Source organism: Pimephales promelas, chromosome 17 (assembly GCF_988280905.1).
Source record: "Pimephales promelas chromosome 17, fPimPro1.hap1.1, whole genome shotgun sequence".
Taxonomy (NCBI): Eukaryota; Metazoa; Chordata; class Actinopteri; order Cypriniformes; family Leuciscidae; genus Pimephales; species Pimephales promelas.
In genome coordinates this window covers 3,654,456-3,670,056 of record NC_142785.1, presented here as the reverse complement: position 1 = coordinate 3,670,056, position 15,601 = coordinate 3,654,456, and the positions used below count along the sequence as shown (strand labels likewise).

At 36.5% G+C, this 15,601-nt stretch overlaps 1 protein-coding gene across 9 annotated transcripts in view; it reads left to right on the top strand.

Annotated features, from left to right (window-relative positions):
• tanc2b (tetratricopeptide repeat, ankyrin repeat and coiled-coil containing 2b) overlaps window positions 1-15,601 on the top strand; it is a 218,256-nt gene that overhangs the window by 176,565 nt on the left and 26,090 nt on the right. For 5 of the 9 annotated variants that reach the window (XM_039657676.2, XM_039657675.2, XM_039657678.2 and 2 more), the window contains 4 exons: window positions 4,019-4,060; window positions 5,411-5,692; window positions 7,403-7,527; window positions 15,179-15,410. In XM_039657676.2, coding sequence (XP_039513610.2) covers window positions 4,019-4,060; window positions 5,411-5,692; window positions 7,403-7,527; window positions 15,179-15,410 — 681 coding nt within the window. The remainder of the gene's footprint in view (window positions 1-4,018; window positions 4,061-5,410; window positions 5,693-7,402; window positions 7,528-15,178; window positions 15,411-15,601) is intronic. The other 4 variants (XM_039657677.2, XM_039657679.2, XM_089121783.1 and 1 more) reach the window with 1 other exon arrangement.

Here is a 15,601-nt window from a genome sequence, read left to right as displayed (position 1 = left end):
AAAAAAAACTTTTGCTGATAATTGACTCACTCCCATATCATCCAAGATGTCCGTGTCTTTCTTTCTTCAGTCGAAAAGAAATTAAGGTTTTTGATGAAAACATTCCGGGATTTTTCTCCATATAATGGACTTCAATGGGGTCCAAACGGTTCAAGGTCCAAAAGACAGTTTCAGTACAAACTGTTCAAAGGGCTTTAAACGATTTCAGACGATGAATAAGGGTCTTATCTAGCGAACGATCGCTCATTTAAAAAATAAATCGCAAAGTTTAAGTTTTATAAGCACGAATGCTCGGCTTGCTCTGTTCTGTGATGCGCGTTCGTGACTCTCCTGTTCGAACTCGTTCATCAAAATGAACAAATCTTTTTTCGTGTCATTTCGTTCATTCAACGAACTAAATGAACGAGTTGACTCAGGAAAAGATTCATTCATTTTGATGAATGAGTTCGAACAGGAGAGTCACGAACGCGCATCACAGAACAGAGCAAGCCGAGCATTCGTGCTTATAAAACTTAAACTTTGTTATTTATTTATTAAATGAGAGATCGTTTCGCTTGATAAGACCCTTATTCATCATCTGGCATCGTTCGTGACTGCCCTGTTTGAACTCGTTCATCAACACGAACAAATCTTTTTTCGAGTCATTTGGTTCATTCAACGATTGAAACGACTCGAAAAAAGATTTGTTCAACAACAAAATGTACCGTTGATTAAAATGCTAACTTTGATATTACATTGTGTGTGTAAATGAATAGTCTTGGACTTGGTGCTGGAAACCCAAAGCACAGGACAATAGAGACAACAGAATAACAATAGTCACGATTCTGAAGCTGAAAATACAGAATTATTTTTGCACTCTGTCAAAATAATGTGTGCAGAATTTCGAGGTTTGACTGACAGGTCAGGATCCAATGAAGTTACGAGGTTAAATCACAAGCTCTTTTTAACACTTTTCATTGGTTAAGCAAAACCCACAGAAAGATGTGAAGGCTGACCAGTAGTTGATTTATGAAAAGAAATTAAAAATGACGAAATATGGAGATACAAGGTTTCTCTACAGCAACAATATGCAGTTTAAATTAGGGCTGTGCAAAAGTTAATTGCGATTAATCGCATCCAAAATAAAAGTCTGTGTTTACATAATATATTTGTGTGTGCAGTATATAATTATTTTGTATATATAAATACACACACATGCATGTATATATTTAAGAAAATATGTTATTCATATATAAAATATTTATATTTATATAATATAGATTATGTATTTATAAATATATACAGAATTTAAGCACAAATAATTCTTAAATATATACATGCATGCATAGGTATTTATATATACAAAATAATTATATACAGCACACACAAATATATTATGTAAACACAGACTTTTATTTTGGATGCGATTAATCGCAATTAACTTTTGCACAGCCCTAGTTTAAATACATAAATCTTAAATTCAGGGACTGAATATGTTTTTTGAGTGCTAAACATGCTCATATAAAGAGAGTAGAAACTGATTTAACAGACTCGGTCCACTGGGTGAGGAGGACACATCTCAGCACACACACTTCATCTTCATCAGCTAATGAGGAATCCAGGGCCTTGGCATGACCTCGAATCCTCCTTTCCCCAGACGCACACACACACACACACACACACACATGCCTGCTGGTCTGCTGAGCCACTCTCACCTGGTGAATAATTAAAACAGCTCTCTGCATCCAGTTCGCCATCAGGAGAGAGAACGCAAAGGTGACTCTCATGAAATGATATGGATTATTATTAAACAGAGCCGCGAGGAACCATCGTCCTGACGGCAACTAACGGTTAAACTCAAGCCCAACATCAGAGACATGTTTTAGCCACAAAACACACACACACACACACGTCTGGTTTACTATCTTTGTGAGGGCTCTCCATAGACGTAATGGTTTTTATACTGTACAAACTGTATATTTTATCCCCTTACACTAACCCTACCCCTAAACCGGCCCATCACAAGAAACATTTTGCATTTTTACATTTATTCTGTATGATTTATAAGCGTGTTTTTTCCTCAATTTAGGTCCCCATGAGTCTGTGTGCATTCAGGTTTAAGTCCACACCAGGATAGAAAAACATGTACACACACACACTTGTTAAATAACTATAATGGAATAAACAAGCAAATTTTGAAACATTCAAATTTCATTTGATAAATTAGTTTAGCTAAAGAAAAAATCTAATATTGTGTTGCAAAAATAGCTAATATTTATAACCCAGATTAAACCAGTTAAGATTAAATACTTTTTAGAAGTTTAGGGATTTTCTAATGTTTTTAAAAGACGTCTCTTCTGCTCACCGAGCAAAAAGTAATATTCAAAAACGAATTACAGTAATAAAAAAGTAAAATAAATATTCACTATATAATACTGCGATTTTAAATGTTTTCTATGTGAATATATGTTAAAATGTAATTTATTCCTGTGAAATCAGAAATCACTCTAATGTGATGATTTGCTGCTCAAGAAACATTTATGATTATTATCAGTGTTGAAAACAGTTTTTTTTTCACGATTATTCAAAGAATATAAAGTTGAAAAGAGCAGCATTTATTTGATATTGAAATCTTTTGGAACATTATAAATGTCTTTAATGTCATTTTGATCAATTTAATGTGTCCCATTCATTTCCTTCAAGACAAAAATCTGACCCTATTTTGAAATACTGAAGAGAAAAACTTATTTACTCGGAGAACTGGGGAATGTTTGAACGGCGAACGATTAAAAAAACGGTGAATATAGTTTTTTTTTCTCTGTCAGTGAACATTGCGTCCACAAATGCGGTCGAGGGAGTTTAACTGGTATTAAACACACACTGTAACATTCTTTTAAACATAACATAACTACAGCACTTTACTGAAACACTATCTCTGCTCATCATGATTGTCCTGTGTGTGTGAGACGGCTTACTTCACCTCTTACATGGATTATAGCTCTCAATTACTGTCATGACTGATCCTTAAACCAGCGCTTGATCTGAACAACTGTGTGTTCAACGGTTTCTACCAGTACTAAATTATAGTAATGGTATCAAAACCACTGTAATGTTTGATTATCATATTCATTTAACTTGAGTTAATATTTCATACTTGTTGACATGAGTTAAAAGAAGCACATTTGTAGTTTGGTGTCGATGAAGAAGTACTTGTTAAAGTTCTGGCGGTCAGTTACTTGCCTTTCAGCAAATCAGACAGGACCACTAGGCTAATTAATTATAAATATGTCTTCCCTCGATTGACACATTGTGACACATTGTGAAAGATGCAGTCACTTAAATGACTTTAAAGGTCAGACTATCACCGTTTGAAAACCTTCATTTGTTCGTACTCACCGTTTGAAAACCTTCATTTATTTGCATTTGCCACTTAACAAGAGTAAACTTAAGATCTTTGGACCATGAAAGTGACGCTTTTAATACACAGATGTGACTTAGCTTAGCCTGTAATCGCAATTGTGGAAAATGATGTTTTTTCTAGGGCTGTCAAACGATTAATCGCGATTAATCGCATCCAAAATAAAAGTTTGTGTTTACATAATATATGTGGGTGCACTGTGTATAATTATTTACACACATGCTTGTATATATTTAAGAAATATTTTCATGTATATACTGTATATAGATTTATATATAATTTATATTATATATAAATATAAATATTTTATATAAAATATTTTTTTCTTAAATATACATGCCTGTGTGTGTATTTATATATATAAAGAATAATTATACACAGTGCACCCACATATATTATGTAAACACAAACTTTTATTTTGGATGCGATTAATCGCGATTAATCGTTTGACAGCCCTAGTTTTTTCCCTTTAATCCGTCTCTCATATCCTCACATCTCACCTGAATCCTCACACACTGCATATTTTTTTCTTTAGTTTGAGTGATTTGCTTTTTAAGTGCGAGCTCTCTCTCCCTCTCGCTCTCTCTCTCTCTCTCTGTCGCCTGTCTGTGTCCGTCTCAGCTTCCGCTAACAGTCATGCCTGGCAGTCACAGTCACAGTCACGTAAGTGTGTGTTCCTGCACAGGCTGACCTGTGTCCTTCTGTAGTGTGTGAAATGTCTCCTTGTGTGTGTGCAGTAGTTGTGTATGATCTTCTGGAACTGTTGTATCGTTCTGTATTTTGTGATGTGGACGAATTAGTTGTCTAGTAGGTGTGGAAATGTGGAGCCCTATGAAATCAATTTTATTTATTTATTTTATTTTATGCTTCATTTTCCCAAATTTTTGTTTGCTATTATATTTGTTTATTTGTTTTATGTATATGTTTATATAATATAATGTTTATATTATATATGTTTATATAATAATATATAAAAGGTAATACATAATATATGTGGGTGCACTGTGTATAATTATTTTGTATATATATATAAATACACACACATGCATGTATATTTAAGAAAAATATTATTTATATATAAAATATTTATATTTATATATAATATAAATTATATATAAATATATATACAGTATATACATGAAAATATTTTTTAAATATATACAAGCATGTGTGTGTATATATATATATATATATATATATATATAAAATAATTATACACAGTGAGTGCACCCACATATATTATGTAAACACAAACTTTTGTTTTGGATGCGATTAATCGTTTGACAGCCCTAATTATATTATATTATATTATATTATATTATATTATATTATATTATATTATATTATATTATATTATATTATATTATATTATATTATATTATATTATAGCATATTATATTATAGCATATTATATTATAGCATATTATATTATAGCATATTATATTATAGCATATTATATTTTTGGCAACAGTTCTCCTAACCCTATTTTTTTAGTGATAATAGGTTATTTATATAAAATGTTATTTATTATATGTACATAGAATATATGCATTATAATATAATATAATAAATTATTATGTATAATAATTATAGATCCATCCTATCCAATTTTTTTTCTTGAAAGACTCTTTTTAAAAATTAACAATTTAGTAAAACAATTGATTTAAAATAATTCATCCAAAATTGTAACATTTAATTTAATTTTAATAATATTTATTTAAATATTATAATTCAAATTTAAAATATTGATTTAAAAATAAAAAATATGTATTCATATGAGTCAAAAGAACAACAACAGCATAACATTGCCATATTTTTTATGAATATTATATATTTCCCCAGTTCCACTTTGGCTTTCAAGGTAAATCATAGGGCCCTAGATGTGTCTTTCTGTGAGTGTACGTGTCTGTTGATCGATTTTTAAATGCATTTGGATTATTTGTGTGTGTTTGTGGAGGGTGCATGCGTGTGTGAGTGAATATTCTGATAATTTCTTATACTTCCTCTCCCCAGTGCGATTCGCTCCGTACAGACTGCAGGACATCGCTCTGAAGCCGCTGCTCTTCGAGGTGCCCAGCATCACCATGGACTCAGTGTTCACTGGCCGTGATTGGCTCTTCCAGGAGATCGACGCCTACCTCGGCTCCGCCCACTCCGGCACCAATCGCGGCGTGGTTCTGGTGGGCAACATCGGCTACGGCAAGACCGCCATCATCTCACGCCTCGTGGCGCTCAGCTGCCATGGCAACCGCATGCGACAGATCGCCTCTGACAGCCCGCAGGCCTCGCCGAAACGTAAGGTTTCAGATTACACACGGGACTTTTACAAAGTGTACTGACCAAACCTTATATACTGTCTGTCAGCCGCGGTGTTTCTGTGGCACATTGAACTTGTCAAAAGCTAATTCAGGCAGTGAGTGTGTAACTCAATCACAAAATGAATCAACATATGCTCATAGCAAAAACTTACCTCGCAAATACATTCCTTTACACACAATTCGCTGCAGTTTCCAGCTGAGATGTGACAAAACACCAACAGCATTTATTCCTTTTCACACAAATTAAGACTACAGGGTCAGATTATCGATTAATAAAGACTTATTTTTGTGTAGTTCCTTAAAGGGATAGTTCACTTTGAAATTAATTTTTGATGTGTTTTATCTTACCTCAAGGGCATCCAAGATGTAGGTGTCTTTGTTTCGGCAGCATTTTCAATTTTGATATTTTTAGGTCAAACCGTTCGTGTCTTTCAGTCATATAATGCAGGTCTATGGTCACCACCTCAAAGAGCATGCACAGAGAAGTCCAAATTAAACATGATTTAATGACTCGTAAATGTAAGTACACATTGATGGCCTAAGACACGAAACGAGCGGTTTGTGTGAGAAAACTAACAATATTTATATCGTTTTTACCTCTTGTAACCACAGCCACAATGCGCCCTTGCCATCAGATCACTTGGACATGGCTGTGGTCCAAGTGATCTGATGAAGTGAAGTGATCTTCACTTTTAAAAAAACTTGCTGATAATTTACTCACCCCCATGTCATCCAAGATGTCCATGTCTTTCTTTCTTCAGTTGAAAAGAAATTAAGGTTTTTGATGAAAACATTCCAGGATTTTCCCCATATAATGGACTTCAATGGGAACCAAACGGTTCAAGGTCCAAAAGACACTTTCAGTGCAAACTGCAACTGTTAAAAGGGCTTTAAACGATTCCAGACGATGAATAAGGGTCTTATCAAGCGAAAGATCGCTCATTTATTAAATAAATAACAAAGTTTAAGTTTTATAAGCACAAATGCTCGCCTTGCTCTGTTCTGTGATGCGCGTTCGGGACTCTCCTGTTCGAACTCATTCATCAAAATGAATGAATCTTTTCCCGAGTCAACTCGTTCATTTCGTTCGTTGAATGAAAAAAGATTTATTCATTTTGATGAACGAGTTCGAACAGGAGAGTCACGAACGCACATCACAGAAAAGAGCAAGGCGACCATTTGAGTTTATAAAACTTAAACTTTGTTATTTTATTTTAAAATGAGTGATCGTTTCGCTTGATAAGACCCTTATTCATCGTCTGGAATCGTTTAAAGCCCTTTAAAGCTGCACTGAAACTCTCATTTGGACCTTGAACCGTTTGGTTCCCATTGAAGTCCATTATATGGAGAAAAATCCTGGAATGTTTTCATCAAAAACCTTATTTTCTTTTCGACTGAAGAAAGAAAGACATCTTGGATGACATGGTGGTGAGTAAATTATCAGCAAATTTTTTTTTAAAAGTGAACTACTCATTTAACTTTAACTGAGCTGTCGCGATGCTAAAAACATCTATTGTAATAAAACATTGATTGACATTTTATTGACATTCATCTGTATAAAACTGGACATTTCACTTTGAGAGTGCCGTGGAACACTCAAGAAGCAACGTAATATTATTTTGCAGAAATGTCGCTTTCCAATGATCCTGTGATAAATATAATTCATTGTTTTCGTGTGTGTGGTCAGATGGAGAAGGCATCCCTCTCACACAACCACAGCCTTCCCATGGTACACTGGGAGGAGGAAGTTGCCCTGGAACTCCCGAAATGAGGAGGAGACAGGAGGAGGCCATGAGGAGGCTTGCGTCACAGGTACAATCACACACACACACACACACACACACGGATTCTCACATTAATCTTCTCACAATAGATCGCGTTGACCGGTAGAATTGCTTCTGCTCACACACAAAAGGCCCGTCTTAACCTGTGTGGGTGTGCTGTCATGGTCTCAGCTATTGCATTATGCAGATATGTTTAAAAAAGAGAAGTTAGTTTGCCGTTAAGCCTCATAAAATATTTATTCAGGCAGAAAGCAATTTCCTTGCCATGCTACTAGATCTAGTTAAGTCAATGCATTAATAATCGACTCTCACATTCTACCCTTCTGTATGGTTTAAGCTCTTTAAAACATTTGTATGAGTAAATTAGTATTCTGATATGGTTCATCATCTCTCTGGCTGTCATGATTCTGCGTCTGATATATCGATTTTCCACAATCGTGCACATCAAACTGAATTATCATGCAGAGATGTGCACATCAAATTCTGAATTGAAAATAAATGCAGCCTTGGTGAGAATGCATGAGCGACTTCATTTTCATTTCAACATGGGCAAGAGCTTAGGAGGTATAAACATGTGGGTTAAGTTTTAGCCAACCTCGATCACCAAGTTGTTCTGAATCCTCTAAATGGTGTCGTAACGCATTGAGGTGTAAACTGAACAAGAGTAGCACTACACTAATGCATGCTCACCAACGCTGCATTTATTTCATCAAACATAGAGTAAAAAAAAATGTAATATTGTGAAGTATTAATGCATTTTAAATAGGGCTGTCAAACGATTAATCGCGATTAATCGCATCCAAAATAAAAGTTTGTGGGTGCACAGCGTATAATTATTTTATATATAAATACACACACATGCTTGTATATATTTAAGAAATATTTTCATGTATATACTGTATATAGATTTATATATCATTTATATTATATATAAATATCAATGTTTTATATAAATATTCTTTTTTTCTTAAATATACATGCGTGTGTGTGTGTGTGTATACATATATATATATATATATATATATACACACACATATATACACACACACACATATATATATATATATATATATATATATATATGTGTACACACATGCATGTATATTTAAGAAAAAAATAATATTTATATATAAAATATACAGTATATACATGAAAATATTTTTTTAAATATATACAAGCATGTGTGTGTATTTATATATATATATATATAAATATATAAATAAATAAATATATATATATATATATACACAAAATAATTATACACAGTGCACCCACATATATTATGTAAACACAAACTTATATTTTGGATGCGATTAATCACGATTAATCGTTTGACAACCCTAATTTTAAAATAACTGTTTTCTCATGTCACATGATCCTTCAGAAATCATTCTAATATGCTGATTTGCTGTTTTAGAAACATTTCGTCATTATCGATGTTAAAAAAAGTTGTGCTGCTTTTTGTAGAAACTGTGATACTTTTTTTTTAGGATTCTTAGATGAATAGAAAGATCAAAAGAGGAGTATTTCTTTGAACTACAAATCTTTTTCGGTCACTTTTGATCGATGTGACTTTAGATCTTTTATGCACATCCAAGTTCACAGACACACACACACATATATCAGGGCCTAATATAAACACACGCCAAGCCCCAAAAGCGAGTGAAAGAACGGTGATGTTGGCAAGTATGTGAAACAGTGTCATCTACGGTAACATTTTTATGAAAGCACAATGTCTTGAGAACATAGAACGTAAACAAATGTGAATATATATACACTCACCTAAAGGATGATTAGGAACACCTGTTCAATTTCTCATTAATGCAATTTTCTAATCAACCAATCACATGGCAGTTGCTTCAATGCATTTAGGGGTGTGGTCCTGGTCAAGACAATCTCCTGAACTCCAAACTGAATGTCAGAATGGGAAAGAAAGGTGATTTAAGCCATTTTGAGCGTGGCATGGTTGTTCGGTCTGAGTATTTCACAATCTGCTCAGTTACTGGTATTTTCACACACAACCATTTCTAGGGTTTACAAAGAATGCTGTGAAAAGGGGAAAACGTCCAGTATGCGGCAGTCCTGTGGACGAAAATGCCTTGTTGATGCGAGAGGTCAGAGGAGAATGGGCCGACTGATTCAAGCTGATAGAAGAGCAACTTTGACTGAAATAACCACTCGTTACAACCGAGGTATGCAGCAAAGACATAACACGCACAACCTTGAGGCGGATGGGCTACAACAGCAGAAGACCCCACCGGGTACCACTCATCTCCACTACAAATAGGAAAAAGAGGCGACAATTTGCAAGAGCTCACCAAAATTGGACAGTTGAAGACTGGATAAATGTAGCCTTGTCTGATGTGGATTGTTTCTGACCACGTGCATCCCTTTATGGACACCATGTCCCCATCCTCTGATGGCTACTTCCAGCAGGATAATGCACCATGTCACAAAGCTCGAATCATTTCAAATTGGTTTCTTGAACATGACAATGAGTTGACTGTACTAAAATGGCCCCCACAGTCACCAGATCTCAACCCAATAGAGCATCTTTGGGATGTGGTGGAATGAATGGATGTGCATCCCACAAATCTCCATCAACTGCAAGATGTTATCCTATCAATATGGACCAACATTTCTAAAGAACGCTTTCAGCACCTTGTTGAATCAACACCACCTAGAATTAAGGCAGTTCTGAAGGTGAAAGGGGGTCAAACACAGTATTAGGATGGTGTTCCTAATAATCCTTTAGGTGAGTGAATATTCTCAAATGCAGTAAGCATGAAACTCTTGAGCCCTCAGAAGTGCCATGGGCATCTAGTATGGCTTTTAGTGTGAGTAATTATCTGCATCTCTCTGTAAGTTCTGGTGAGTAATGAGGAGCTCTGGGCTCTTGCTCTGTCTGTTTCACGCTTATTTCAGAAGTGTTGAATAATGAACACCAGGACAGATGAAGGTGAAATCAGAGCTGAGATGGTGTCACTATATTGTGCTGATTGCCTTTGAACACTGTAGCGCTATTCTCAGTGAAAATACAGTGCAGTTCTGATTGGCATGCTAAAAATGTTTTAGAGCACATGTAATCTGTAAATAGCATAGTATAATATGCTCGACTTTTTTAAAAATAAATGTTAAAACATAACCTCTTGCTCTATAATATATTAGTGTTATGTTTATATTAGCATGCTATTACATTTGAGTTGGATTAAAGGGTTAGTTCACCCAAAAATGAAAATTCTGTCAGTATTTACTCACCCTCATGTTGTTCCAAACTTCTTATGTGTTTATTTGTTCTGCTGAACACAAATGAAGATATTTGGAAGAATGTTTTAATCAAACAGATCTCAATCCCCATTGACTACCATAGTAGGAAAAAATACATAAAAAAAATTTGCAGTTTTTTTAGTGGCAAACTAAAGACTAATGACAGACTGTTGATCTTAAAAAATAATGTTTGGCTCAGGTTTAAAATTCATTACTTTTTAGTATAGGTTATGTAGTCTAGTATCATAGTAGGCCCACCCATTAACATCCCCTAGATCTCTTACTTAAAGGCACACTATGTAAAATTTGTATCTTAATATACAACTTCAAAGGGGCATCAGGCCGTGAGTGCAGAGACGCTCTGCGTGAGTGGTATTTACGGCAGTAACATTAAACACAAGTACTCCAGAGCGACTCTAGGGGGCGCTGTTTGACAAAAACTGAATTTCTGCATAGTGTGCCTTTAACCAAAATATCTAAAGACAAAACAGAGATTTAGCAATAATTGTCCCTAAAAAATAATTAAAACTCAAATGGTTTAAGCAGCACCTGGTCATGAGAACTAAAGACGAGTACATATCCACACAGTTGTACTCTTAGGCCCTCTTTGCACCTGGTATTAAAGGATAATTCCGGTATTTAACACCTTGAGTCTATGTTGTAGTTTGTTTTGAATGAAATAGAGTGGTGGACTTTCGCGGTCCGGTCTCGACTTTTTGACTATTTTAGAATCGCCTGTGACAGCTTTAGACTGGGTGTCTATGGGCATGCACAAACATGTCCATAAAACAACCCTTAACGTTCATTTTCAAAACTGTGCAACTCACCGAGTGGTTGGTGGTGTTCATTGATGTTCCGAAACAAGGAGCGTAGCTAAATACCCTTTCTGTCGTGTTTTATTTGTCAATTTTTAAAATCGCATTGATGTCTGCTGAAGGACTCAGTGCGCGTTGATATTACTGCGCTAGCTACCGGAAAAGGGGTCTGTTTATATTTGGTTGTACTCTTTTCGCTCGGTTCTCCGTCTTGCCATATTCGGTGCGCTAGACACCGTGTCCGTACAGCGTCCTGGTTGTCGCCATCTAGGGCTGTCGCGGTTCTGGAATTTCCCTTGCGGTAATGTTGAGTGGCTCAATAGCACGATATGCGGTATTACCGCCATTTATTTATTTATTTAATTAATTATACGTTTTTGTTGCTATATAAATAATGTTTACGATGTGGACAAAAACGAGGACATTTTCAGTAACCAATGTAACCGAAACTAAACAGTATACAGTATATGCGCATTGAAAGACTTTAACTCAGCGCGCATATTGTTATGACAACGGACTTTGAGCGAGTCATTGAACCGTTCATTCAACGAACACGTAAAGCTGATTCAACAAGATGTTATTTATTTTTAACTTTGAGATTCAACTTTTCAAGGCTCAGCTGAGCTGCAATGCGTCGCATAGGCAACGCTGAAGCTGATGCTTCACTTATTAGAGACCCATTGATTCAATGCGTGACTCACTGGTTTTATTTCGGCTTCCTTGTGTTGTGGGATGCTGACCAGAGCTGCTACTGACGCGGATTTATGGGAAAATACCCGTGAAGAGAACGTTAAAATGATGATGCGACAAATTTTTCGCTTCCGTTTGACATGACAAGCTTTTCACGACTTCAAAGACAGACGCAGGTAATTGCACGCGCTCTGCCGATCTCTTTCATTCACTGTCTGTGTGAAGCCTGTAGGCTACACATCACCATGATAAACAGTCTTGTTATCGTTATGAACTTGTTTAACATTCAATACACATGCATTAAGTTCAAAACAAGAAGGGTATAGCCTTATAAAAAAAAAACGTGAATATCGCGGTTGCTGCGGTTACGTGCTATCCTCTGCGGTTGACTTGTCAGAAGCGCGGTACTGCAATATTGCGGTTACCGCGACAGCCCTATCGCCATCAAGTGGTCGGGAGTGTACTAACGCTTCAGGCTCCAATATCAAGCGGAAGTTTTATACGCGGTTGTGAGGTATCTGAATAAATAGTTCCACTATAGCAAACAACACGGATTGAAAGCACAAATTGCGCGGATATTTTTTTTTTAATCATCAACGAACACCACCAACCACTCGGTGAGTTGCACAGTTTTGAAAATGAACGTTAAGGGTTGTTTTAAGGACATGCCCATAGACAGCCAGTCTAAAGCGGTCACAGGCGATTCTAAAATAGTCAAAAAGTCGAGACGGGACCCATATCAAAATTTCTAACTCCACCACTCTATTTCATTCAAAAAAAACTACAAAATAGACTCAAGGTGTTAAATACTGGAATTGTCCTTTAAGATGCGTTAAACGGACGACGCTAAATACAGGTGTAAACGGGGTCTAAAAGGTTTTGAGCTTGTCCACTTTCGACCACTTCCAGACGCAGTTGAAAACCGTACTGACCTAATAATGCGTGAACATTATGGGAAGTGCACTAGCCAGACTTAAACTGATTTAAATTTTGTCAGGATTAAGAACCAAGTTTGGTTTGGAGACGTGAAAAACGTACCAAGCTCAATGTTCTCTCACCATTCCTGATTTCTAAGGCTACGTTCACACTGCAGGCTGAAACGACATAATTCCGTTTTTTTTGCCCCTATGCGACCTGTATCTGATTTTTTCATGACAGTCTGAACGACACAGATCCGATCTTTTCAAATGCGACCCAGGCCACTTGGGTATGTGGTCTAAATCCGATATGAATCCGATCTTTTGAAATGCGACTTCAATCTGAATGGCCAGGTCACATATATCCGACCCGCACGTCATTGCACGCACCTGTAGCTAGCCAATACACGCTAACTCCAACGCGTTTCTGCACTGCTAAGGGTGTCTCTACCTCAGAGTTGTGCATGAACGCGTTCATTTACTGTATTACTGCCTGATGAACATTACTGTGAACACGTTCATTCTGGTGTCTGTGAACGTGCGCTCTCTGTTAGTTTAACTTCGTACAGTAGGGTGCCAGATTGATTTCTATAGAGCCTTCCAGGCGAAAACCTGGCTAAAACACATGTATACATGCCTTAAAATGTAGCGAAAAAACACCCAATCTGGCAACACCAGCCACCAGTGTCGCACCGCGGCCGCCGGTGACAAAGCAAGGAGCGCCGAGGACGCGCACTATCAATTAAACAGGTTTTATGACGAGGTCGGTGAGGATCAGAAAAATCTTACATTTATGCGCAAACTTTGCCCGTCGATAAAAAATTGTTGTCTGTGTTATGGGCTGTGGCAATAATAATAATAAAAAAACAAAAGCTCGCAACAATATGGAAAAAAAAAACTATTCCGCAAACAACAAGTGACGTCGTTGACCGTTGATTACTCTTCTGCGCATGCGGGTCACTTCTGGGTCATTTCACGTTCACACAGGAGATCACAAAAGGTCGCATTTAATTGGAAATGTGAACGGCCTTGCAAAAAAATCGAATTTTTTCAAGAAATCGGAATTGAGCATTAAGCCCTGCAGTGTGAACGTAGCCTAACACACACTTGCAGCGTTCGGCTGGTCTTGTGGCTGTCAGTGCAGAAACTAAAGCTGATTTGTGTTTTTCAGTCGTCTCCAGGCGTGTTCAGATGTAAATTGTATGAGCTTATTTTGTCCATTAGATCACAAGATCTAAAAAACATACATTTACCCCCATAGTCCCTCCTCTCGAAGAAATCAGTACAGAAGAGGTTGAAAGTGGACAAAAGAGACGGATTAAACGGGAATGTGTCTCCCTAGTCCACTTGTGATCCGATCGACCAAAACACATCTTAATACCAGGAGTAAACAGAGCCTCGGTAGGAAAGATAGTTCCCTCGCACTGGAAACTATTACATCTAATCAGTCATCTGGATGCTCTTGAATGCCCAATACAATGCAGTTCTGTCATCAGATGTTAGGTTAGGTCATAGCAGATGTTAAATAGATTCTTACATTTGTGATAAAAGCAAACGAGCTGCCTCTTGTGAATCTTTATCTGCTGGTGCCATTGTTGGACAGTGTTACTTTACAAAATAATGTGGATTATATACTTTTTTGGTGATCTCTACCTCAGGAAAATGCTGTGTAATCCTCAAGTTTTTTGAATTTAAAATCAAGTAAAGCGGATAATTAAAATAATTACTGCTTTAATGGAACCAATTATAGGCACTTGTCTCAAAGATGGGCGTCCAGATAAAAGGCTCCAAATTGAGGGAGAAAAAGTTTGCAATTTAGCACTCGTTCCTCTCAGGGGCCAAATTAAGATGCACTACAGCAGCAGCATATTGTTTGAGTACTGTTGTTCCACATCATCATCTAAAACATTGATGTTATTATTAACATTTTTTAATTGTTTTGTAATTATAGGCCCCTCTCACCTGCTCTTGTCTTTGCTGCCCCCTGCAGGTGGTGGCGTATCACTACTGTCAGGCTGATAACGCGTACACCTGCCTGGTGCCGGAGTTTGTGCACAACGTGGCGGCACTGCTGTGTCGTTCGCCACAACTCGCCGCGTACAGAGAGCTGCTGTTGAAAGAGCCGCACATACAGAGCATGCTCAGTCTGCGCTCCTGCGTCCAGGACCCCCCCACTGCCTTCAGACGAGGGGTGCTCGAACCTCTGGAGGCGCTTTATAAAGGCATGTGCACGTTACATTCATGCAATTTGACAAGGCATAGTCATAACAGACACAATAGTCATTCAGATACTATTACAGGTTTTATAAAATATTGATTAAAATTTAAATTGAAAATTGATTAAAATATTGAAAAAATGTTATAAAATATTTTATGAAAAAATAAAAACAAATCCAAAACTTTAATATATTAA